Below are 24,532 nucleotides of genomic sequence, written 5' to 3' on the forward strand. Positions count from 1 at the left end.
ATCTGCCAATATATGGCTAGTTTTCTGACTGTTTTGGATAACATGATACGTGATTTTAGTTTTTTTGTCTAGTCTCGCTTGAATATAGGTCAATATTAAATAGTCTCCTGATGAGTCACCTTTGGTGAGGATGATGAAACCTGTAGAAATGAGAGGCTTGGAGAGTGAGTGTGTATACGTCACCTCACCCTATATACTGAACTTTGGGGTACATTTTTTTTCTATTAGTCACCTACTGACTAACCTTCAGGGGGTGAATTATGGGTATAGCTTTATATTTGGAATTAATAAAGTTTAATTTTATCCTTTTGTCAGCAAATATGAGGAATGACAAGAGACAACCCCTTAAGAAGATTCAATTTTGGTTAAAACTATTCCAACATTATGAACATAAAAAGGCTTCTCCCCTATGTGACGTCTCTGATGTTTATTAACAGTTGATTTTCAAGTAAAATATTTCCCACATTAAGAAAATGAAAAAGGCTTCTCCTGTGTGACTGCTCTGATGGTTAACAAGAAGCACTTTCTGGATAAAACATTTCCCACATTCTGAACATGAAAAAGGCTTCTACCCTGTGTGAGTTCTCTGGTGAGTAAAAAAATTTGATTTATGTGCAAAACATTTCCCACATTCTGAACATGAAAAAGGCTTCTCCCCTGTGTGAGTTCTCTGGTGAGTAAAAAAATTTGATTTATGTGCAAAACATTTCCCACATTCTGAACATGAAAAAGGCTTCTCTCCTGTGTGAGTTCTATAGTGAGTAACAAGCAGTGATTTATGTGCAAAACATATCCCACATTCTGTACAGGAAAAAGGCTTCTCTCCTGTATGAGTTCTATGGTGTTCATCAAGTCTCCCTTTCTGGTTAAAACATTTCCCACATTCTGAACATGAAAAAGGCTTCTCCCCTGTGTGAGTTCTATGGTGAGCAACAAGCAGTGATTTACGTGCAAAACATATTCCACATTCCGAACAGGAAAAAGACTTCTCTCCTGTGTGAGTTCTATGGTGTTCATCAAGTCTCCCTTTCTGGTTAAAACATTTCCCACATTCTGAGCATGAAAAAGGCTTCTCCCCTGTGTGAGTTCTTTGGTGTCTAACAAAATGTGATTTCTCTTTAAAACATTTCCCACATTCTGAACACGAAAAAGGCTTCTCCCCTGTATGAGTTCTATGGTGAGTAACAAAGTTTGATTTACGTGCAAAACATTTCCCACATTCTGAACATGAAAAAGGCTTCTCTCCTGTGTGAATTCTATGGTGTTCATTAAGACTCCCTTTCTGGTTAAAACATTTCCCACATTCTGAACAGGAAAAAGGCTTCTCCCCTGTGTGAGTTCTCTGATGTCTAACAAGAAGCGCTTTCTGGTTAAAACATTTCCAACATTCTGAACATGAAAAAGGCTTCTCCCCTGTGTGAGTTCTCTGGTGTGTAACAAAATGAGATTTCTTGTGAAAACATTTCCCACATTCTGAACATGAAAATGGCTTCTTTGCTAAAGGTGCAGTTTGTTTTTTAATGCCTCTTTTGTGACTTTGATTTTCCTTAGTAGTCAGTAATGAATCAGAAGATGGGACCTGTTTCATAGGATCAGATAACAGATGTTTGCTGTGATTGGATGATGATATATCTGGAGTAATAGCAATCACTTCAGTTGTATCTTGTAGGATCTCAAGATCATCAGATTTCAAAATTGAAGATGTCAGCTGTCCCGCTGATCTCCTGGTACAGTCATCTGCTAAGATAAAAAAAAACAGTTATTATTTATTAATAAAATATCCTGGAGTTTTATAATTTTGAACATTTCTACTTAAACTGTCCATAAAAATGGCAAGCTATGTATAAAACTTTAATTATTTACCAAGACAATGACAGTTCACAGTCTAATAGAAAACCTTGTTGGATGAACCAGTAGTGTGCGGTGCTCAACTGTTTGTTCATTCTGCCTCCCAAATATCGAATATAAAGAAGCCAATCAATGTTATGTAGGTGAAAATAATACCAATTCTCATCTCACAAAAAACAAGCCCCCACTCAGGTCCATCATCTGTCAATGGAAAAACAGAGGTTCCCGCACTATTAGTGGCTCAAAGGCTGCTGAAAAGCAACAAGGTTTCTATAAACCAATCCAGCAAAATCCGCTCTCACTTCGGAGTCTTGCAGTGTGCGCAAACAACATTTAGGATCCCTGTATTTAGCAATATTATAGTGAGAAGAACCCACTTAATTTGCGGTGTCTCCTGGAGCACAATCTGGGCACTATGTGCTGGGTAAGAAAATGGCAAATGTGTAATTTTCACTCTCCAACATCCACTGTGTGTTAATTTCTGGAAAGTGGCTGTGGAGTCAAAATATTCACTCCTCCTACACACGTGGTCTAAATTGTTGGTGCCCCTCGTTTAATGACGGAAAAACCCACAATGGTCACAGAAATAACTTTAATCTGACAAAAGTAATAATAAATCAAAAATCTATGAAAATGAACAAATGAAAGTCAGACATTGCTTTTCAACCATGCTTCCACAGAATTTAAAAAAATAAAACTCATGAAATAGGCCTGGACAGAAATGATGGTACCCTTAACTTAACCGCTTCATGACTGCCAATGGAAGATAAACGTCGTCGCTAGCAGGGCTTTATGCAATGCCGACATTTGTCTACGGTCGGTGGTTTTTTGCTCATCAGGACCCCACGTACCTTATAACTAGGGGATTCCGCTGCACAACACTTCCTGTGACCCCTGACCTCAACGATACCTGATTGGTTCAGGTCCTGATGACGTCAGCGTCACACCAGCCAATGAGACAAATCATTGGAAAGTTTGTTGTAGCAGCGAACTTTTCCTGGCGATCTGCCAAATAAAAACGCTGCTTCTCCTCAGATCTCCTGTCAGTGAGAGATTAGAGGAGAAACAGTGTTACAAGTGCTGCTGCCAACAGCTGTGTCAGTCAGCGATTGTGCTATAAAGTAAAAAAACAGATAAGGCAGGTTAGGGTTAGTGCTATAGTTAAGGTTAGTGTTAGGCTAAAATTAGGGGTAGTCTAAAGAATTAGGCTTTTCTCAATTGTCTCCCCAATTATTTAGTCACGTCAGAGTTTTCTATTTACGGGAAAAAAAATAAAAACTAATAAAATGGCCGGTCAGTATTATAGTGCAGAGGAGGCTTATACACTTTTATGTTCTGACAGCGAAGAAAGCGCAGTGTCAGATGGCGATGTGGATTTCGAGGGCTTTAGTAGCAGCGACAGTGATAGCTCAGAAATGAGCAGTGATTCTGGTCCATCCTCACACACAAGGACCAGTACAACAAGAAGGACAAATAGCGCTTCTGGAGAAATGTCTCCAACTCAGGGAACAATGCCCAGTACTAGCGCTGTCCCTAGTGCTCGTGAATTGGCGCACAACAATGTCCAAGGGGCTTTGCCTCTTACTGTAGCATTTCCCAGATGGGAGGCTTCGGATTCGGCTACTCCATTCATCCCTCATTTTAATGCCATTCCTGGTATAAATGTGGAGGTGGAACATTTTGGACCAATTAATTTATTTTTTTAATTTGTTTCTGACAGATAGCTTGCTAGAGCATATTGTCCTACAAATTTATATGTGTCCCAATTCATCAGCCAGAATCCACGATCCTATTATGCTAGGTCAAATTTATGGACACCAACTAATGTCCTAGAAATGAAAAATTTTAAAGGACTTACATTCGCTATGGGGCTTGTTAAAGAAATGAGCTTTTGGTCCTATTGGTCCAAACGCCCTGTTCAAGCCACCCCTATGTTTTCTGCCGTTTTTCCTAGGACCCGTTATGAGATGCTCATGAGATTTTGACATTATAATGACAATAGTCAATGCCTGCCCAGAAATGCCCCAGAACATGACAGACTATTCAAAATCAGACCCATCATCGAAGACTTGACAGAAAAGTTCTTAAAGCTCTACACCCCAACAGAAAACATTTCCATTGATGAGTCCCTTGTAAAATTAAAAGGAAGACTGCACCTCAAGCAATTTATTCCTTCTAAGAGGGCAAGGTTCGGAATAAAGCTCTATAAAATGTGCGAGAGTTCAACCGGATACACATCAGCTTTTCACATTTATGAGGGGAAAGAGCCAACTAAACCCACCAGGAGGCCCTACTTATCTGGGGACATCTGGAAAAATGGTTTGGGAGCTGATAACTCCATTTTTACAAAAAGGCTACAATCTGTATGTTGACAACTACTACACCAGCATACCCCTACTTAAAAATCTGGTTGAACATAACATAGGGGTTTGTGGAACCATTTGCAAAAACCATCAGGGGTTTCCACAATCATTGGTCAACAAAAAGTTCCAAAAGGGGCAGTCAGGGGCTTAACACAATGGAGAGCTGCTTGTCCTTAAGTATAAGGATAAAAAAGATATTTTTATCCTGAGCTCGATCCACACAGATGCCACAAGGGCCACTGCAGACCAACAGGGATCCACTACTCCAAAACCTGTGTCTGTCATTGACTACAACAAATATATGGGGGTGTGGACCTTGCAGATCAGGTTCTACAGCCATACCAGGGATCAAGAAAATCATATACCTGGTATAAAAAGTTACTCATGTATTTGTTTCAGGTGGCCACATATAATTCTTTTGTGTTATACAAAAAAGCCGGAAATGCAGACACTTTCCTTGATTATCAGGAAAAGGTCACTGAAAATCTTGTTTCTGACAATTTTGTCCCCGCCAATCCTTCGGAATCTGAAGATGTCAGAAGACTCACTGAGCGACATTTTATTGCACTCATCCCAGTAACTGAAACAAGAAAGAACCCCCAGAGAAGATGTTGTGTATGTTCCTAGAGAGGAATGAGGCATGATACCCGCTATTATTACCCACAATGCCCATCACTGCCAGCCTTATGCCTCCATGACGGCTTTACAATCTTCCACACAGAACCACGTTTTTGAACTGTTTTGACATTCAAGCATTTGGTTTATTTAGTGACAGACACATTTGAGTGGAGCGGACTTAACAATTTCCGGGGGTAGGTGGGGGGAGGTCTCCAGAGACACAAGCTGGGCAATTGGACACTACATTTTTGCAATTTTTGCTCTAAAACATCCACTACGTGTTTCTGGAAATCATCCATCTAGTGAAAATGGTCACTATATCCATAGATGAATTCCCAGAGGGGTGTCATTTCCAAAATGGGGTCACTTCAGGGGGGATTCTGCTGTTCTGGCACTTAGTGGCTCTCCAAAGTGTCATAACAGAAGAATCCCTCCTGAAGTGACCCCATTTTGGAAATGACACCCCTCTGGGAATTAGAAATGACACCACTCTGGTGTAGTGATCATTTACCTATCTACCAATTTTCCAATGTAAAATCTGTGGTTAAAACAACATTTTAGTGATAAAAATGTACCATATTTTTCGGACTATAAGACGCACTTTTTCCCAAAAATTTTTTGGGGGAGAAATGAGGGTGCGTTTTATAGTTGGAATATACTTACAAATGCTGCGGCGGCGGCAGCACTCAGTGCTGCGTGGAGGGCTCTGCCTGTATTTTTTCAAAGCCTGGAGACCCTCGCAGTTCTATTGCTGCGATGCAGTGGTCTCCGGGAAAATGGCCGCTGTGGGTGGCGCATGCTCAGATTCAGATTCAGCTGCCATTTTCCCGGAGGCCACTGTATCGCAACAATGGAGCTGCAGGGGCCTCTGGCTTTGACAAAATGGAAGTGGAACCCCCCAATGCAACACAGAGCGCCACCACCCCAGCACAGAGCACTGCCGCTTCAAAAGCCTGGGATGGGACTTTCCAGAGACCACCCATCAGCCTGGATCACCGAACATCGTCTGTGTGTGACCACTCTTGCACCTGTGCTGATCCCCCCCCCTGGTAAGCTGAATTCGGACTGTAAGACGGACCCTCATTTGGCACATTTTTTCCCCTATTTTTCTGTTGAAAATTTGGGGTGCGTCTTATAGTCCGAAAAATACAGTAATTATTTTTTCTTCACTGCCCAATGGTATAATTTTCTATGGAACAGCTGTGGTGTCAGTATGCTCACTGCACCACTAGAAGAATTCATTCAGGGAAGTATTTTGTAAAATGCAGACACTTTTGCTGTTCTGGCACCTCAGGGGCTCTGACAATGTGACATGTCACCCACAAACACTTCCAGCAAAATCTGCTCTCCAATATGGCGCTCCTTCCCTTTCAAGCTCTGCCATGCGCCCAAATAGTAGTATTCTCCCACATATGGGGTATCGGTGTGTTCAGGAGAAATCGCACAACAAATTATTTGGAGCAATTTCTCCTGTTACCCTTATGAAAATGCAAAATATAGAGCTAAAAAGATTTGTGAAAAATGTTTTTTGTTTTTTTTCCTAAGGCTCTACGTTATAAACTTCTGTGAAGCACCTGTGGGTTCAAGGTGCTCAATACACATCGGGATAAGTTCCCTAAGGGGTCTAGTTTCCAAAATGGTGTCACTTGTTGGTGGTTTCCACTGTTTAGGCACATCAGGGGCTCTCCAAACGCAACATGGCAACCGCTAATTATTCCAGCATATTTTACATTCAAAAAGTCAAATGCCGCGCCTTCTCTTCCGAGCCCTGCCGTGCACCCAAACAGTAGATTTCCCCCACATATGGGGTATCGGCATGCTCAGGAGAAATTGCAAAACAAAATGTATAGTCCATTTTCTCCTGTTACCTTTGCGAAAGTAAAAAAATTAGGTGTAAAGGAAAATTTGTGTGAAAGTAAATGTTTAGTTTTTCCTTCCACATTTGATTCATTCCTGTGAAGCACCTGAAGGGTTAATAAACTTCTTGAATGTGGTTTTGAGAACCTTGAGTGGTGAAGTTTTTACAATGGTGTCAATTTTGGGTATTTTCTGTCATATTGACCCCAAACTCACTTTAAATGTGAGGTGGTCTCTAAAAAAAATGATTTTGTAAATATTGTTGTCAAAATGAGAAATCGCTGTTCAACTTTTAACCCTTATTACTTCCTAACGGAAAAAATTTGATATAGTTGATATAGATGCTACTGTGCAGGCGCCGCCATCACCGGTGACATTGTGCTGAATGTAATTTTTTTTCTAAGCCTCACAATAGCCACAATATTATAGGCATTATCACCAATAATATCAATGCTATTATATGCATTATGTAATAATGGGGGGCAGGTCAGTGAGGGATCAGCGACCTGTCATAAGCCAATACAGATGAATATGTAATCAGAGCACCACATAAAATCCCCGCCCACAGCCCCACCCACAGCCCCACCCCAGAGCACGAGAATCTCATTAACTGAAAACTACAGATTACACAACAGTAAACCAGAGTTGCACTCATTTATGGTGGACTGTTATGAATGGGTCGCCGAGGAAAAAAAACAACACAAGCTAAGTCTCAGAAAACCAGAGGTTGGTAACTATGCAGACTGCAGATCCCTGATTCTAACCACGCAACTAGCAGCAGTCGTGGAGCGTTCCTAAGTTGGTCCTAGACGCCTCGTCACAACCGGAGAGCTAAATAAGCCTAAAGTAGGAAAAGAGGAAAACTAACTGCCCCAGAGCAGACCCCAAAGGAAAAACAGCCCCCCACATGTATTGACGGTGAAACAAGATGAAAACACATACAAAGGCAGGAAAGTAGACTGAGCAAACGATGGGGCCAAACTAACTAGAAAGGACAGGAAAGGAAAGACACTGTCTGCAATCTGCCAAAAACACTACCAAAAATAATGTCCAACACATCTGATAGCAAAATTAACCCTGAAGTCACAAGACTTCTCCCACTATATCAGCACTCTGAAAAATTCTGAGACAAAGCAAAAAGAGACCAATCTAGTAAGGGACAAAAAAAAGCAAATTGGCAAATACAGATAAATAAGAGTGGAAATTCAGCACAGCCCAGTCGGGCTGGCTGACCACACAAAAAACTGAATTGACCAACAAGAGCAAGTGTGAACATTAGCAAAAACAAACTTAACTTGAGAAGACTAGAACAGAGCTGAGTCCAAGACCTGAGAAGCAGACTGAATCACCAGCACCAGGATAGGGCGTTGGCTGTCTTATATACAGTCTGATACTTTAGAGATCCAATCGTTATCCTCCTCACCAGGTGGCAGATCACTACCAATTAAACCAACCTCACTACCTCCTGTCACCACCAGAGGGAGAAAGGAAGGAGAACTCTCAACTGGTGGAGCAGAAAATGAGCTCATAACAGTGGACCATTGCAGCTACTGTAGGGTCGGAGGGCCGGGCTGGGGGTGGTCCCTCTGTATACAGCGCAGTAACGTACAGACACAAGCTGGAGGCAAGTTTCGGGTGCAACAGGTCCAAGTTTATTCTTTCTCTCGCCGTCCGCCAGACAGCCTCACAGTACACCGCACTTTTCTTCACAGCTCTCCGGTTACAGAACACATTGTGACACCGTACTTTCTCCAGGGACGTATATATACGTACCTTCCCCTTTACACTCAGTGACGCTCTGACAGCTCCGTCACTGTGGCTACCGTAGGCCTATACGCCAACAGTAATTTTACCGGTCAAACGTCGTTCCAATACGGTGTCCCACACCCGGAGTATCGTCTATACTGCGATACTTCGTGTCAGGACCACCCCCCTGGTCTTTCTTTCTCCTCAGTCCCCTGGTTAGGTTTTCCTCACAGCGCACCAACTGTCAGTCTTCTTGTCACTTGAGCTCCCCCTGGGGACTGGAACTTTCTGGAACCCTCCTGTCAAATTTATAGCTTTCCCGGTTCCCTGTAACCCCGCCCCCCCTGATCAACGGTTTCTTAGCCCTAAGCTGATGTCAAGTCCTATGCTCACACTCCTCCCTGCCCTCTAATGGTCAACCCAAGGTACTGCACGTCACCTACACTTTCCTAGCTGTTTTCCCTTCTGAAATCTGACCAGTCAGTCCGTTCGTCAGGTCACCTTCCCTACACTACTATGGATCCTGACCAGAAGATTAGAGAAAATAATATTGCTCCCCATTTCAGGAGAGATTGTGCAGTAATCTGAATTCCTTAGGATCAAAAACAATGTAATTGGTTGTAAGTTGTATAGAAAAGGGCTTTCTATGCCCAAAGTCATTTGAACAGTTTTGGGTGCAGGAGAATGTTGTGGTCTAGAGGCAAAATGATGATCATGGTAATACGGCCGGACTACACCACCGATAAAGCAGCCACAGCCGGTGACTGAGAGGAATCTGTGACTTCTCTGCATTCAGTGGTTACTACTCACCTGGGTAGTCATATGTGGGAATCTCCTCGTTACACCGCTCATCACCCCTCACATATGTCTCTGTAGTATTAATATGGGTCAGATCTTCACCCTGAAACAAATATTGTAAAAATCACCGACAGATGGAGAAGTCCCATCTATGATCAGCTCTAATCCTGCCATCTCCACCGCTCTCATTATACAAGTATAAAACATATAATACTGGTGGATAAAACAAGACTGAGCACAAGACCTTCACAGCCGTCTACACATCATAGGGGAGATCTCCTGACACCTTCTCTCCATCTACCTGATGATCCTGAGGAGCACTGGGATCTTCTTGGTTCCAGTCCTGTGGAAGAAGAGGACGGGGACATCTCTCTGGTGTTGTCCTCTTACTGGATAGATCTGGAGGAAACACATACAGGGACTGAATTCATTCTTTACATACAGATAATTATAGGCCGTGTGTATTTAGTCCTGTCTGTTACCTGGAGATGTGAGGGGCTGGGGAACCTCCATTATGACGTTCTTGTACAGATCTCTGTGTCCTTCTAAATACTCCCACTCCTCCATGGAGAAATAGACAGCGGTATCCTGACACCTTATAGGAACCTGACACATACAATGATACCGTCATCCCCCCGATCCCTTCATAGTGTTACTGTATAATGTCCCAGCATTCCCAGCAGTGTCACCTCGCCAGTCAGCAGCTCAATCATCTTGTAGGTGAGTTCTAGGATTTTCTGGTCATTGATGTCCTCATGGATCAGGGGGTGAGGTGGAGGCCCCGTGATTGGGCTCAGGGGTCTTTCCCATCCCTCAGACACAGGGTCCTGACAACGATCACTAGAGGTCTTCATCACCACTGTGTAATCCTGGTTATGGAGAGACACATTAATAAATCTCACTACAGGCATTTCCAGAGTCCTCACCTCTCCAGTTCTGTCCATCTGTTATTCCCATAGATAAGAATGATGTAATGTGACGTCATCAGAATCTCTCACCTCTCCAGTGAGACGGAAGAGGATCTCTAGGGTGAGGTGTAACATCCTCTCCGCCATCTTGTCTCTGTCCATATCCATCCTTGATGGGTAAATCAGGAAAATTCTCTTCTATAGAAGATCTTCACTGAGAGGATCCGATATTGTAGAGACCTGAATGAGAAGAAGATGAGCCGATGTAACATCTTAAGAATCCTGTGTAATAATACAATTACTGGAGATAATAAGGGAAACATAGGAGGAGATTTATTATCTTACATGGTTTAGTTTTCTTCCCTGACATCTACTAATAAAACCTATATATTTAGGCCACAGACAACAAGCAGTTTCCTCCTCGGAGTCGGCAGCTGAACACTTTTCTCATAGACTCATCTTCCATAATGCTAATTCTCGGCTCATTTACCGACACTGGAATCGGCATTAGCAATACTGCAGGAGATATTCTTTACACGCAGTAGCGTAGCTACCGGGGGTGCAGAGGGGGTGGTCGCCCCGGGCCCTGTGTTCTGAGGGGGCCCACCCGGAGCTACGCTACTGTCAGGGCTGGCGTTTGTACTTCACATGTATCAGAGTGCAGGGAGTGAGTAGCGTGAAACGGCCGTTGTCAGCCATTTGACACTCTTGTTATCACATCCCCGACGTGACATGTAATTATGTGTCAATAAATCTTCACTATTATCTCGCAGAGTGCGACCTTTTTACTTTGGAAACATTATAGAGGCTGCCTATGGGGGTGCATTATACTATATAGTCTACCTATGGGGGTGCATAATACTATTGTCTACCTATTTGAAGTGCATTACACTATAGAGTCTGCCTATGGTTATGCATTACGTTATAGAGGTTGCCTATGGGGATGCATTACACTATAGAGTCTGCCTATGGGGATGCATTACACTATAGAGGTTGCCTATGGGGATGCATTACACTATAGAGTCTGCCTATGGGGATGCATTACACTATAGAGGTTGCCTATGGGGATGCATTACACTATAGAGGTTGCCTATGGGGTTGCATTACACTATAGAGGTTGCCTATGGGGTTGCATTACACTATAGAGTCTGCCTATGGGGATGCATTATGCTATAGAGTCTGCCTATGGGGGTGCATTATACTATATAGTCTTCCTATGGGGAAGCATTACGCTATAGAGTCTGCCTATGGGGATGCATTATGCTATAGAGGCTGCCTATGGGGATGCATTACACTATAGAGGCTGCCTATGGGGATGCATTACACTATAGAGGCTGCCTATGGGGATGCATTACTTTATAGAGGCTGCCTATGGGGAGTGCATTATACTATATAGAGGGGTGTGACATGGAGAGGCGGCGGCGTGACACAGATTTGGTGCCAAGCAAAAGAAAAGGGGTGCGGGGAGGAATCTGAGGTACCGGCCATGGTAAAGTGCCCGAGGCAGCTGGTTGTGGGGCAGAACCCTGCTTACAGGGGCATAATGGGGGCATTACACTGTGTGGGGCCAAGAAAGGGGCCCTGTACTATGAGAACACTCCGTCTCCTCACTGCCTGTCTCCCATAGTTGGGTCGTATGTATCTATTATAGGAAACAGCACAGAAACGTGATGATTCTTACAAAGAGTCTCAGTGCAGAAGGGGTTAATGTCCCCCATGCTCAGTAATGGGGGGGGGAATCTCCACATACCTCCACCTGCAGAGCCGCACTCCACATATATGGCTGCTCTGTGCACAGGACCTGTGATGAGGTCACAGGAGGGGAGGAGTCAGGGGTCACATGATCTCCGGAGTGAAGACGCTCCATGGAGCCTTCTCCTCAGTCAGTGACATTCCCGCCATTATTTGCCCCTCACTACTGGCACAATTACCCCGCGCCGCCTTCTCTACACAGTGTTATGTGTGGAATGTAACGTGTGATTTCTCTGGAGGGAAATAGACCCCACACATGAGGGAATTATCACCAGTTACCGGCCGTCTACTATATGGCGGCATATGATTGTGCTATCGACTCCACTCCAGGAGCTAAAATGCCCAAATCTCGGTTATTTCCTCCTTCCAGAGTCCGGCTGAGGCCGGGGTCACACATAACGTATACAACAATCGGTCGGTGTTTCAGGGCCGAGAATCACAGAAATGTTCCCTGATCAGTGATCCGTGTGTCCTCCGTGTGCAGAGCGAGGATGCGATCTCCTCACATCAAAGTGTCCGTGTGGCGAGATTTTACTGCAAAATGGACATTTGACTGATCCATGGCCTGAAATATTATAGGTCTTTATAGTTCATACAGATATAGATGGCAGAATCGCCGATAATTCTGTAAAATCATTACAGAACCCGACAGGATAGGAGACATAGTTTACATACAATAAACCATTGCAGAACCATTAGATTTATAGATGTCAGTGACTAATAGTGTCAGTACTATGTGTACTATGGCTAGAGGAGCGCTAGCGTGAGGGCAAAGGACACTGCTTCCGAGACACGAGGAGTGTGCCCCTCTAGACCCATTAGCCCGGAACCGCTACTGCGGAGCCAGGGAAGGTTCCCCCTGGAACGCTGTGCCCTGTTAACCGTCACAGGGCGCAGCACACATTAGACTGCCGCTCTGAGCATGTACTGCCTCTGCACTTACAGTCGCCACTAACCAGCCTGAGCTTGGTGCTGGAAAGCACACTATCTGTGCACGGCGCCGTACAGACGGACACTGCTACACAAGCGGTACTGTGATGCCTGTGCTGACTGGCGCTAACGGACGAGAGACTGAATGCACTGTGGCACTAGGCAGTACCAGTACTAGGTGCTGACTCTAACTCTGTGACCCTAACTCATACACAACCGAGGGAGGGGAGTCATAATGAGTCATTCACCTGTCTCATACAGCCATCATCACACACACCACTATAACAATAAGGCCGGCGTCACACTAGAGAGGAATACGGACGAGTGAGAGGTGTTAAAAAGTGCATTACACACGGACCAATGATTCTCTATGGGGCAGCTCCCATCAGCCGTATTTTTCTTGCGTATTTTATATGGTCCATGCTGCGATTGTCTGCGTACTACGCCCGTAGTACGCCAATGCAAGTCTATGGGTGCGCAAAAAAACGCATTACACATGGATCACACGTGTGACTTGCGAGAAATATCTGGTGACAGGAAATCGTCCAATCCATCATCAGGAAACTTAGACATGCAAATTAGCTCAAAAAGCGCTCCAGACATCCAGGAAGTACGCCTCCACGGAGTACAGCATCATGGCACCCTACCTGAATCTGAATGTGGAGATGCTAATTGTTCTTGTGCAGGATCGCCCGGAATTATGGGACCAACGGGATGCACATTATGCCGACCGGGCAAGAAAGGCGTCTGCATGGAGGCGCATTTGTTGCCAAATGTTCCCTGATTTTGGTGATCGGCCACGTGAGGAGCAGCAGCACATAAGTGCCCATAAATTATGTATGTCAAATTACCTGCCATCAAAAAAATTATTTTACAAGTAGGCCCCCCCATCCTGTCCTTCTGATACTGGGCTCTTGTGGCATGTATATTATTTTTGGACCCACTGTTAGACCCTGAGAGAATGTTACCCTGTCCCCAAGCTCCTCATAATGCCTAGCAAAAACTGTTTAAAGAGTTGCTAATTGCCACATGAGCTACTGTGACCCTGTGCATCTGGCCTGGTTGCACCAATGCTGTATGCCACCCTGGCATAGGTCCCAACCGTCCCAATTCCCGCGGGACAGTCCTGGTTTTGGGTCCATATCCCGCCGTCCCGGTCGGGAAGCTTTCTATCCCGCGATCGCGGTGTATGACCGCAAAATACAGCACTCTGTATTTCCACCGGAAGTGACGTGCTGTAAGCTGACCGCCGGAAAGACTGCTGACCTCATTTCCAGCGATCAGCTTATAGCATGTCACCTCAGTAGGAGGTAATCATTCAGGACTCTGCGGGAGGATAGAGAAGCGGCGGCGGCACATCAGTGCTCCGTATCCGGCTCTCACTCTAACAGAGATGATCATCCCAGATCCTGCCTCTCTCTGTCACATGCTGCCGCGGCGCATGGAGCGGCAGCATGTGAGAGCGAGACAGGCAAGATGGGATCTCATATGTTAGAGAGAGAGAGCCTGAGCCGGGTACTGTATGGAGCACTCACTTGTCCACCGGGCCGGGGGGAGGGATTGTTTACAGCAAGAGAGTGACGCAGACAGGGCTTAGGCGCTGCACTGTGCCAGCCATTTCTTTTCATATCATCCTCAGTGCTTTTGGATGATGTGGAAACAAATGGCTGGCACAGTGCAGCGCCTAAGCCCTGTCTGCGTCACTCTCTGGCTGTAAACATTGTCTCACTTGACTGTCATGCCTCAGGACTGAGAGATTAGTATATGGCCACTCACCTAGGTGAAAAAAAAACTTTTGTAGTTCCAGCACACAATATAGGAAAATTAAAAAAAGCCTTTATTTAGTCCATCATTAAAAATTACAATACCAAATGTAATAAAAGCATGTGTAGGCTTACGCGTTTCGGATCATATTTGACCCTTAATCATAGCATAAAATACTGGATAAATGTAGCACTTATCAAGGAAAAGCAACCAAAGAAAGCTGCCTTGGGTAACACCCACCAGAATCAGCTGTAATACCAGCATCACTAATTCAAGGTTAGCAATAGTTCCTCACTGGATTAACCCTATGATGCATCCATCTTATACAAACATGTTACAATGTGAATTCTCACTTAGTGATAACCTAATGGTTTAGTCACTTTTTAACCAAATTTTTATATATATAAATTCATCAGGAAAGGATGGAATTAGGCTGGTTTCACATTAGCGCATTTTCAGCGCGCGCACGGCCGGGGGTAGCTCCGCCCCCGAGCCGGCTCTCTGCCCGGCGTGCCCGCCCCTTCCTTGTAGCGCCGCCTCCTAGCGGACAGCGGCGCCTGCGATCGGCGCACCCTATCTTTAGCATAGGGTGCGCCGATCGTGCGCAGGCCGTGCGCTAGTTGCGCTTTGACCTGCGCTGCGCACTTTTGACGGTGCGCCGTGCGCGCCAAAATCCGAAAAGTTTGATTTTGGCGCGCACGGCGCACCGTCAAAAGTGCGCAGCGCAGGTCAAAGCGCAACTAGCGCACGGCCTGCGCACGATCGGCACACCCTATGCTAAAGATAGGGTGCGCCGATCGCAGGCGCCGCTGTCCGCTAGGAGGCGGCGCTACAAGGAAGGGGCGGGCACGCCGGGCAGAGAGCCGGCTCGGGGGCGGAGCTACCCCCGGCCGTGCGCACGCTGAAAATGCGCTAATGTGAAACCAGCCTTACAGGCGCACATCACTGCACCCAGCGGGAAAAAAAAAAAAAAAAACTTAAAAAAAAAAAACTTAAAAAAAAAATAAAATTAACCCCTTCACTACCAAGGGTGGTTTGCACGTTAACTACCGGGCCAATTTTTACAATTCTGACCACTGTCCCTTTATGAGGTCATAACTCTGGAACGCTTCCATGGATCCCGGTGATTCTGACATTGTTTTCTCGTGACATATTGTACTTCATGTTAGTGGTAAAATTTCATTCATATAACTTGCGTCTATTTGTGAGAAAAACGGAAATTTGGCGAAAATTTTGAAAATTCCGCAATTTTCCAACTTTGAATTTTTATGCCCTTAAATCACAGAGATATGGCACACAAAAAAGTTAATAAGTAACATTTCCCACATGTTTACTTTACATCAGCACAATTTTGGAACCAAAATTTTTATTTGTTAGTAAGATATAAGGGTTAAAAGTTGACCAGCGATTTCTCATTTTTGCAACACCATTTTATTTTTACGGACCACATCACATTTGAAGCCACTTTGAGGGGTCTATATGATAGAAAATACCCAAAAGTGACACCATTCTAAAAACTGCACCCCTTAAGGTGCTTAAAACCGCATTCAAGGAGTTTATTAACCCTTCAGGTGCGTCACAGGAATTTTTTGAATATTTAAAAAAAATTAACATTTAACTTTTTTTCACAAAAAAAATTACTTCAGGTTCAATTATTTTTATTTTACCAAGTGTAACAGGAGAAATTGGACTGCAAAAATTATTGTGCAATTTGTCCTGAGCACGCTGATACCTGATATGTGGGGGGGAACCACTGTTTCGGCGCATGGCAGAGCTCAGAAGGGAAGGAGCGCCGTTTGACTTTTTCAATGCAAAATTGGCTGGAATTCTGATCTGACGCCATGTCGCGTTTGGAGAGCCCCTGATGTACGTAAACAGTGGAAACGCCCCACAAGTGACCCCATTTTTGAAACTAGACCCCCTAAGGAACTTATCTAGATATGTGGTGAGAACTTTGAACCCACAAGGGCTTCACAGAAGTTTATAATGTACAGCGGTACAATTAAAAAATCATATTTTTTCCACAAAATGATCTTTTCACCCCCAATTTTTATTTTCCCAAGGGTAACAGGACCCTAAAAGTTATTGTGCAATTTGTCCTGAGTACGCTGATAACCCCATATGTGGGTGTAAATGACTATTTGGGCACATGGCAGAGCTCGGAAGGCAAGCAGCGCCATTTGACTTTTTTGGCTGGAATTGAGATCGGACTCCATGTCGCGTTTGGAAAGCCCCTGATGTACCAAAACAGTGGAAACCCCCCACAATTGACACCATTTTGGAAACTAGACCCCCCAAGGAACTTATCTAGATGTGTGGTGAGAACTTTGAACCCCCAAGTGCTTCACAGAAGTTTATAACGCCCAGGCGTGAAAATAAAAAAAATTTTTTTTCCCACAAAAATGATATTTTTGCCCCAAAATTTTATTTTCCTAAGGGCAACAGGAGAAATAGGACCCCAAAAGTTGTTTTGCAAATTGTCCTGAGTAGGCTGATACCCCATATGAGGGGCTAAAACACTGTTTGGGCGCATGGCAGAGCTTGGAAGGGAAGGAGCGCCATTTGACTTTTTCAACGCAGAATTGGCTGGAATTGAGATCAGACGCCATGTTGCGTTTGGAGAGCACCTGATGTGCGAAAATAGTGGAAACCCCCAATTCTAACCCTAACCCTAGCCCTAACCCTAGCCCTAACCCTAACCCTATCCCTAACCCTAGCCCTAACCCTAATGGGAAAATGGAAATAAATACTTTTTTTAATTTTATTATTTTTCCCTAACTAAGGGGGTGATAACGGGGGGTTTGATTTACTATTTATGGCGGTTTTTATATTTGGCAGCTGTCGCACGCTAAAAGACGCTTTTTATTGTAAAAATAGTTTTTGCATCACCACATATTGAGAGCTATAATTTTTCCAGATTTTGACCCACCGAGTCATGTGAGGTCTTATTTTTTGCGGGACGAGTTGACGCTTTTATTGGTATCATGTTCGGGCATGTGACATTTTTTGATCGCTTTTTATTTCGTTTTTTGGGACGCAGAATTTACAAAAACCAGCGTTTCATGAATTTCTTTTGGGTGGTGCGTTTACACCGTTCCGGGTGCGGTAAAATTTATAAGGCGGTTTTATTCTTCGGGTCAGTACGGTTACAGCGATACCTCATTTAGGTCTTTTTTTATGTTTTGGCGCTTTTATGCAATGAAAACAATTTTATATAAAAAATAATTATTTTTGCATCGCTTTATTCTGCGAGCTATAACTTTTTTATTTTTTTGCTGATGATGCTGTATGGCGGCTCGTTTTTTGCGGGACAAGATGGCGTTTTCAGCGGTACCATGGATATTTATATGCGTCTTTTTGATCGCGCGTTATTGCACTTTTTGTTCGGCAGTATGATAATAAATCATTATTTTTTGCTTCGCTTTTTATTTTTTAAGGGGTTCGCTTAAGGGGTTAACTATTGGGAAAGTTTTATAGGACGGGTCGTTACGGACGCGGCGATACCAAATATGTGTACTTTTATTGTTTTTTGTTTTTTTTATTTCCAAAAAATGAATTTATTGGGGAATATTTTTTTTTTTTTTTTAATTTATTTAGCGATTTTTTTTTTATTATTTTCACACTTTTTTTTTATTTTTTTTTTACTTTATTACAATGTCCCAGGTGGGACATCACTGTCCTGTGTCAGATCGCTGATCTGTCACATCACAGATCACTGTGACAGATCCGCGATCTGTCACAGGCACTGCACAGGCTTCCTCATGCCCGCGCTTTGCAGGCACTGAGGAAGCCAGCTTCCTGCAGGCCCCCGTCGCCATATTGGATCCGGGGACCTGCAGGAAAGGAGCCCCCCGCAGCAGCGCTGCACATTGCGCTGCCGTGGGGGGCTCAGGGAAGCACGGAGGGAGCCCCCTCCCTGCCAATGCTTCCCTTTAACCCCCGGTACACCGCGATCGTGTTTGATCGCGGTGTGCAAGGGGTTAACGTGTCGGGGGCGGTCCGTGACCGCCCCTGACACATTGTGCCGGGTGTCAGCTATGATAATTAGCTGACACTCGGCCGCGATCAGCGGCGCTCACCACGTGGGCGCCGCTGATCGCGATGACGTAATATTCCGTCTATGGTAATTAGGTCCATGGTCACATGGATGGAATATTATGTCAATTGTAGGTAAGGGGTTAATAATCCTTTGAAAAAAAAAATTTAATAAAAATTTTTTTTCTTTTTTTTCTCTTTTTTCCCTTCCCCTCCTCTTCCTTTCAATGTATCTCTATGTTTCCAACTATTTTAGTATAAATACATCAATTCATGCTTCAAATTTAATCCTGCTGGATATCTGGTGTTAAGTTTTAGAATCCATCGAGCTTCAATCATCTGGAGTAATTTAATTCTATCACCACCACGCCGAGGAGCAGGAACAAATTCCAAAGCACTTACTCGCAGGCTGCTTAATTCTCTTATGTTTATGCAAAAAATGCTTAGAAGCCCCCGAAAGACTGCAGGTAGTGATATTATTGATGTCGTAAATGTGTTCCGACAACCTTCTTCTTATACTACGACTAGTGGATCCTACATACTGTTTTCTGCATATCGTGCAAAAAATAATATAAACACGGTAGTCAGTAGCACAATTCATAAAAGTTTTGAGATTAAATACTTGACCCTCATTGCTTGTAACAGACTTATTATTATTTATCATGAATTTACATAAACCACATGACTTCTGCCCGCATCTGAATGAGCCTTTCGTAAATAACCATGTCCAACCTGTTTTACCTGTGTTCTCACTGAGTTCACTGGGAGAGATTATATTTCCTATTGTTTTTTGGAACAAATTTACAACCATTTTTTAGAATTTCCCTCAGCGTACTATCAGTAGTTAATAATGGTAGATGTTTTCGAACAACATTGATTACTTTGTAGTAATTACTATGATATGTAGTGGAAAAAATCATTTCATTGGAAAAATCTTTCCTATGTGATTTTTTTGACTGAAGTAAATACTGATCTCTACTTTTTTCATTAGCCTTTATTTCAGCTTTTTTGACCATTTTATAATTATAACCCCTATGTTGTAGCCTTTTTTTATATTATCACATTCTTTCTTATATTTTCTATCATCGGTGCAGCACCTACGAGCCCTGATGAATTCCCCTGTGGGGATATTCCTGATCACATGTTGTGGGTGTTCACTAGAAGCATGCAAAATGGAATTTCCTGAAATTTTTTTACGGAAAAGCTGACAATCTACTTTTTTGTTTAAACTATCACCAATCAATTGTATGTCGAGAAAGGAAATCATATCCCTATTAGTATCCACTATGAAGGACAAATTTAAATTATTATCATTAATGTAATCTTTAAAACTAGACACTAAATCATTTGAGCCTTTCCACACTATCAAAATATCATCTATGAATCGTAAATATTGTTCTATATAATCTGAATAAGGATTAAATTCAGAATAAATAAATTTCGACTCCCACCAGTTCATGTACAAATTAGCCAGGGATGGGGAGAATTTAGCTCCCATGCGTAGGCCATGAGTTCGCGGAAAGCTTCGCTTTCAACCAACCGATAGGGCATCATCTCTAACGAGATTAGTTTGGCAATGTGGGCGTTCAAACCCAGTGTACGCGAATGAGAGGATGAGTACTTTCTTTTCCTACTCATAGTCTCTGGTAGGGTGAGCGGGACTTTGAGAGCTGCATATGGTCGAACTAGCGGTGGACATGGCGGACTGAGAGAGGGTTGATGATGGTGATGGAGTTGGTGTTCTTTCTGATGGCCTAGATTCAGTCTTTCGTTGCAATAACAGTGGGATTCCCTGACTGATTTGCCCTTGCGACGACAACTCAACATTTGCTGCTAGTGGTGTGCTAACCGGTGGGCTTACAGTGGGGGAAACTATGTAGTGTTGCTGACTACCTTCTTTGGGAGCAGTAGCACATGTGGTACGTGAGTTTTGGTAGTCCGTCCACGCTTGCAAGTGCATGGTGGTTAAATGTCTTAGCATGCAACTGGTTTTCAAATTTCTCAGATTTTTCCCTCGGCTAAAGGTCTTTGCTCACTTCTTACAGATAACCTTTGCCTGATCATTAGTATTTTGTTCAAAAAAGTGCCACACTGCACTCTTCCTACTATGGAAGACATTTTGAGGCCTTGCACGCTGTGCTATTTTGACCGTCTGGCCAAGCTGTCCTGCAATTCTTTTGGTTTTTGTAACCCATTTTTCGACTGCTCCGGGCCTGCCAGATAACAGCTGTTGTGATGTCGATGCCCGCTGCAGATGCTCCTCCTCCTCTTCTGAGCTATTGGCAGCGGCACCCTCTCCCCCCAATGGATGCCAATCTGGGTCAACAACTGGGTCATCCATCACCTCCTCTTCAATGTCATGTGCATCTTCCTCTGTGTCACCGTGTCTGGTGGTATAGTATGCGGGAAAGGGCACCTGAGTTTCATCAGGGTCAGATTCTGGCTCAGTACACTGCGAGGACAATGTAGTGCTCTGAGTGAATGTACCAGCAGAATCATCTATCAGTGGCTGTGCATCAGTGCACTCCATGTCAGAATCATCTTGGACTGGGGTATTCACGATTTGACTTGATAACCCAGGCATGGTATGTGAAAACAGCTCCATGGAGTAATCTGTAGTGTGGCTTGCCGCATCCTTTAATTTTGGTTGGGGTGAAGGACACAAGGAAAGGTGTGGTTCATGACCATGAGCCTCCAATGACGACTCAGTGCTTTTATTTTTTAAAACTTCAGAAGAGGAGGCGATAGAGCTGGAGGATTAGTCAGCAATGTAAGCCAAAACTTGTTCTTGAAGCTCCGGCTTTAAAAGCGGTTTGCCTACTCCCAGAAAAGGGAGCCTTCGAGGCCTTGTGGAGCCAGACGATGACGCAGGCTCAACACCTCCTGCATTAGGTGCTATTTTGCCACTACCAGCAGATCCACCACCAACATTAGCAGCTGCCAACCCCTGCCCACTTCCACGGACTCTTCCACGACACTTCCTCATTTTTGGGGAAAATGTACCCAAAAAACCACCAACTATATGGTACTGTAAAACAAGGTACAAGGTGTATATAGTAGTGGGGAGAATTTGAATCTCTCTAGACTTCAGGACACAGTTGAATTCTGTCCAGGCCCTGTTTATATTACACCGCAATGTGACAGGCAGATTCTGGATGGTGTAAGAAAGGTGTATAGAGGGGTGGGGAGAATTGGAATCTCTCCAGACTTCAGGACACAGTTGGATTCTGTCAAGCCCTGTTTATATTACACCGCAATGTGACAGGCAGATTCTGGATGATGTAAGAAAGGTGTATAGAGGACTGGGGAGAATTGGAATCTCTCTAGACTTCAGGACACAGTTGGATTCTGTCAGGCCCTGTTTATATTACACCGCAATGTGACAGGCAGATTCTGGATGGTGTAAGAAAGGTGTATAGAGGACTGGGGAGAATTGGAATCTCTCTAGACTTCAGGACACAGTTGGATTCTGTCAGGCCCTGTTTATATTACACCGCAATGTGACAGGCAGATTCTGGATGGGGTAAGAAAGGTGTATAGAGGACTGGGGAGAATTGGAATCTATCTAGACGTCAGGACACAGTTGGATTCTGTCAGGCCGTTTATATTACACCGCAATGTGACAAGCAGATTCTGGATGGTGTAAGAAAGGTGTATAGAGGACTGAGGAGAATTGGAATCTCTCTAGACTTCAGGACACAGTTGGATTCTGTCAGGCCCTGTTTATATTACACCGCAATGTGACAGGCAGATTCTGGATGGTGTAAGAAAGGTGTATAGAGGGCTGGGAAGAATTGGAATCTCTCTAGACTTCAGGACACAGTTGGATTCTGTCAGGCCCTGTTTATATTACACCACAATGTGACAGGCAGATTCTGGATGGTGTAAGAAAGGTGTATAGAGGGGTGGGGAGAATTGGAATCTCTCTAGACTTCAGGACACAGTTGGATTCTGTCAGGCCCTGTTTATATTACACCGCAATGTGACAGGCAGATTCTGGATGGTGTAAGAAAGGTGTATAGAGGACTGGGGAGAATTGGAATCTCTCTAGACTTCAGGACACAGTTGGATTCTGTCAGGCCCTGTTTATATTACACTGCAATGTGACAGGCAGATTCTGGATGGTGTAAGAAAGGTGTATAGAGGACTGGGGAGAATTGGAATCTCTCTAGACTTCAGGCCACAGTTGGATTCTGTCAGGCCCTGTTTATATTACACCGCAATGTGACAGGCAGATTCTGGATGGTGTAAGAAAGGTGTATAGAGGACTGGGGAGAATTTGAATCTCTCTAGACTTCAGGACACAGTTGGATTCTGTCAGGCCCTGTTTATATTACACTGCAATGTGACAGGCAGATTCTGGATGGTGTAAGAAAGGTGTATAGAGGACTGGGGAGAATTGGAATCTCTCTAGACTTCAGGACACAGTTGGATTCTGTCAGGCCCTGTTTATATTACACCGCAATGTGACAGGCAGATTCTGGATGGTGTAAGAAAGGTGTATAGAGGACTGGGGAGAATTGGAATCTCTCTAGACTTCAGGACACAGTTGGATTCTGTCAGGCCCTGTTTATATTACACCGCAATGTGACAGGCAGATTCTGGATGGTGTAAGGAAGGTGTATAGAGGGCTGGGGAGAATTGGAATCTCTCAAGACTTCAGGATACAGTTGGATTCTGTCAGGCCCTGCTTATATTACAACGCAACATGACAGGCAGATTCTGGATGGTGTAAGAAAGGTGTATAGAGGACTGGGGAGAATTGGAATCTCTCTAGACTTCAGGACACAGTTGGATTCTTTCAGGCCCTGTGTATATTACACCACAATGTCACAGTCAGAAATTGCCTTGTGTATGACAAACTACAAGGTGTATATAGAATTGGAATCTCCCTAGAGGGTAGGTCTGTAAGAACGGACAAACTCCTCGGCTTTTCCTTACAGAGTCACACACAGAGAGCTTCAATTTGGCCGTGATAACAGCCGGTACACGGTGCTGTGTGAGGAGCGTACACCGCTGTACGGTGTGTGAAAAAATGAACGCTCACTACCTCACCAGGACAAAACAATACAATTTGGATTGCTTTTAAAAAAGCAGTTTGAACACCAGTGTGCACACAGCAATGCAGGTAGCCTTAAAAGGCAGGCTAATCACCACCAGCGCTGCTGCACAAAAGCAAAAATCCTCCCCTTTCACTGCACAGTAACTACAGTGAAAAGTGCTATCAGCAGAAGCGGTTTTTTTTTCTTTTTGCCTTCCTAATGCTCTCCCTACAGAATCAGCAGCAGCACCTCTCCCTATTCTGAGATCAGCATGAGTAACATGGCGGTCGGCGTGCACGCCCTTTTATAGCCCCTGTGACGCCACACAAAGCAAGCCAATCACTTGCATGCCCTTCTCCAAGATGGTGGTAACCGCTGCCTGTGTCATCACGTTGCCCACAGTGTCCGTTCTTTCTGAATGGCTGAAAAAGGGCGCTAAAGCATCTTTTGAAACCCGACTTTGGCGAAAGTCGGCAACTTTTGAATTTTTTCGACCCGTTTCGCTCAACTCTACTCTTCACACGGTGTCCGCCGTCTATCCCAGCCACAATGGCACCCCTTCCCTCCCGAGCCTGTGGGGTATCGGCACTCAGGAGACACGGCACAGCGCACTGTGCGGCCTCAGCGCTCCTGTCACCTTTAGGACAATGATACATTTTGGGGGAAAGTCACATTTCTGTGAGGAAAACAGTAAAATTGTCATTTTCTCCTTCCACATTGCTGAAATTCCTGTCACACTGTCCGAATTCAGAGATTGTCCTGTCAGAAAGGAGAAGACAGGGAGCGAAAGGGTTAATAGGACTCACAGGAGGAACCGGCCCAGAAAGCAGAAGGTCCAGGAGCGTCCACCACATATCTGGCAGCTCTGTGC

At 44.2% G+C, this 24,532-nt stretch overlaps 1 protein-coding gene across 3 annotated transcripts; it reads right to left on the bottom strand.

Moving 5' to 3' along the window:
- Window positions 1-412: 412 nt before the first annotated feature.
- LOC141094106 (uncharacterized) lies at window positions 413-24,522 on the bottom strand. Of its 3 annotated transcripts, none has more exons than XM_073579837.1 (7): window positions 24,468-24,522; window positions 10,229-10,378; window positions 9,920-10,099; window positions 9,713-9,836; window positions 9,532-9,629; window positions 9,243-9,333; window positions 413-1,740 (listed from the first exon to the last, which is right to left on the bottom strand). In XM_073579837.1, the coding sequence occupies exons 2-7, from the start codon at window positions 10,304-10,306 to the stop codon at window positions 569-571; spliced, it is 1,743 nt and encodes a 580-aa protein (XP_073435938.1). In that variant the 5' UTR covers window positions 10,307-10,378; window positions 24,468-24,522; the 3' UTR covers window positions 413-568. The 3 variants fall into 3 exon arrangements, with proteins under 3 accessions (XP_073435938.1, XP_073435939.1, XP_073435937.1); XM_073579838.1 differs by lacking the exon at window positions 24,468-24,522 and adding an exon at window positions 11,889-11,913 and having other exon boundaries at window positions 413-1,737; XM_073579836.1 differs by lacking the exon at window positions 24,468-24,522 and adding an exon at window positions 11,889-11,913.
- Window positions 24,523-24,532: the final 10 nt, after the last annotated feature.

The sequence above is a fragment of the Dendrobates tinctorius genome, unplaced genomic scaffold, assembly GCF_039654945.1.
Source record: "Dendrobates tinctorius isolate UK_male_01 unplaced genomic scaffold, ASM3965494v1 ptg000063l, whole genome shotgun sequence".
Taxonomy (NCBI): Eukaryota; Metazoa; Chordata; class Amphibia; order Anura; family Dendrobatidae; genus Dendrobates; species Dendrobates tinctorius.

Bases quoted from the DNA above. Each gene is read 5' to 3' on its own strand.
- LOC141094106 (XM_073579837.1), bottom strand. From the start codon at position 10,306: ATGGATATGGACAGAGACAAGATGGCGGAGAGGATGTTACACCTCACC. The intron at 9,630-9,712 runs GTAACAGACAGG...TGTTTCCTCCAG, and splicing joins CCAGCCCCTCACATCTCCAG to ATCTATCCAGTAAGAGGACA. The intron at 9,334-9,531 runs GTAGATGGAGAG...TATTTGTTTCAG, and splicing joins GTGCTCCTCAGGATCATCAG to GGTGAAGATCTGACCCATAT.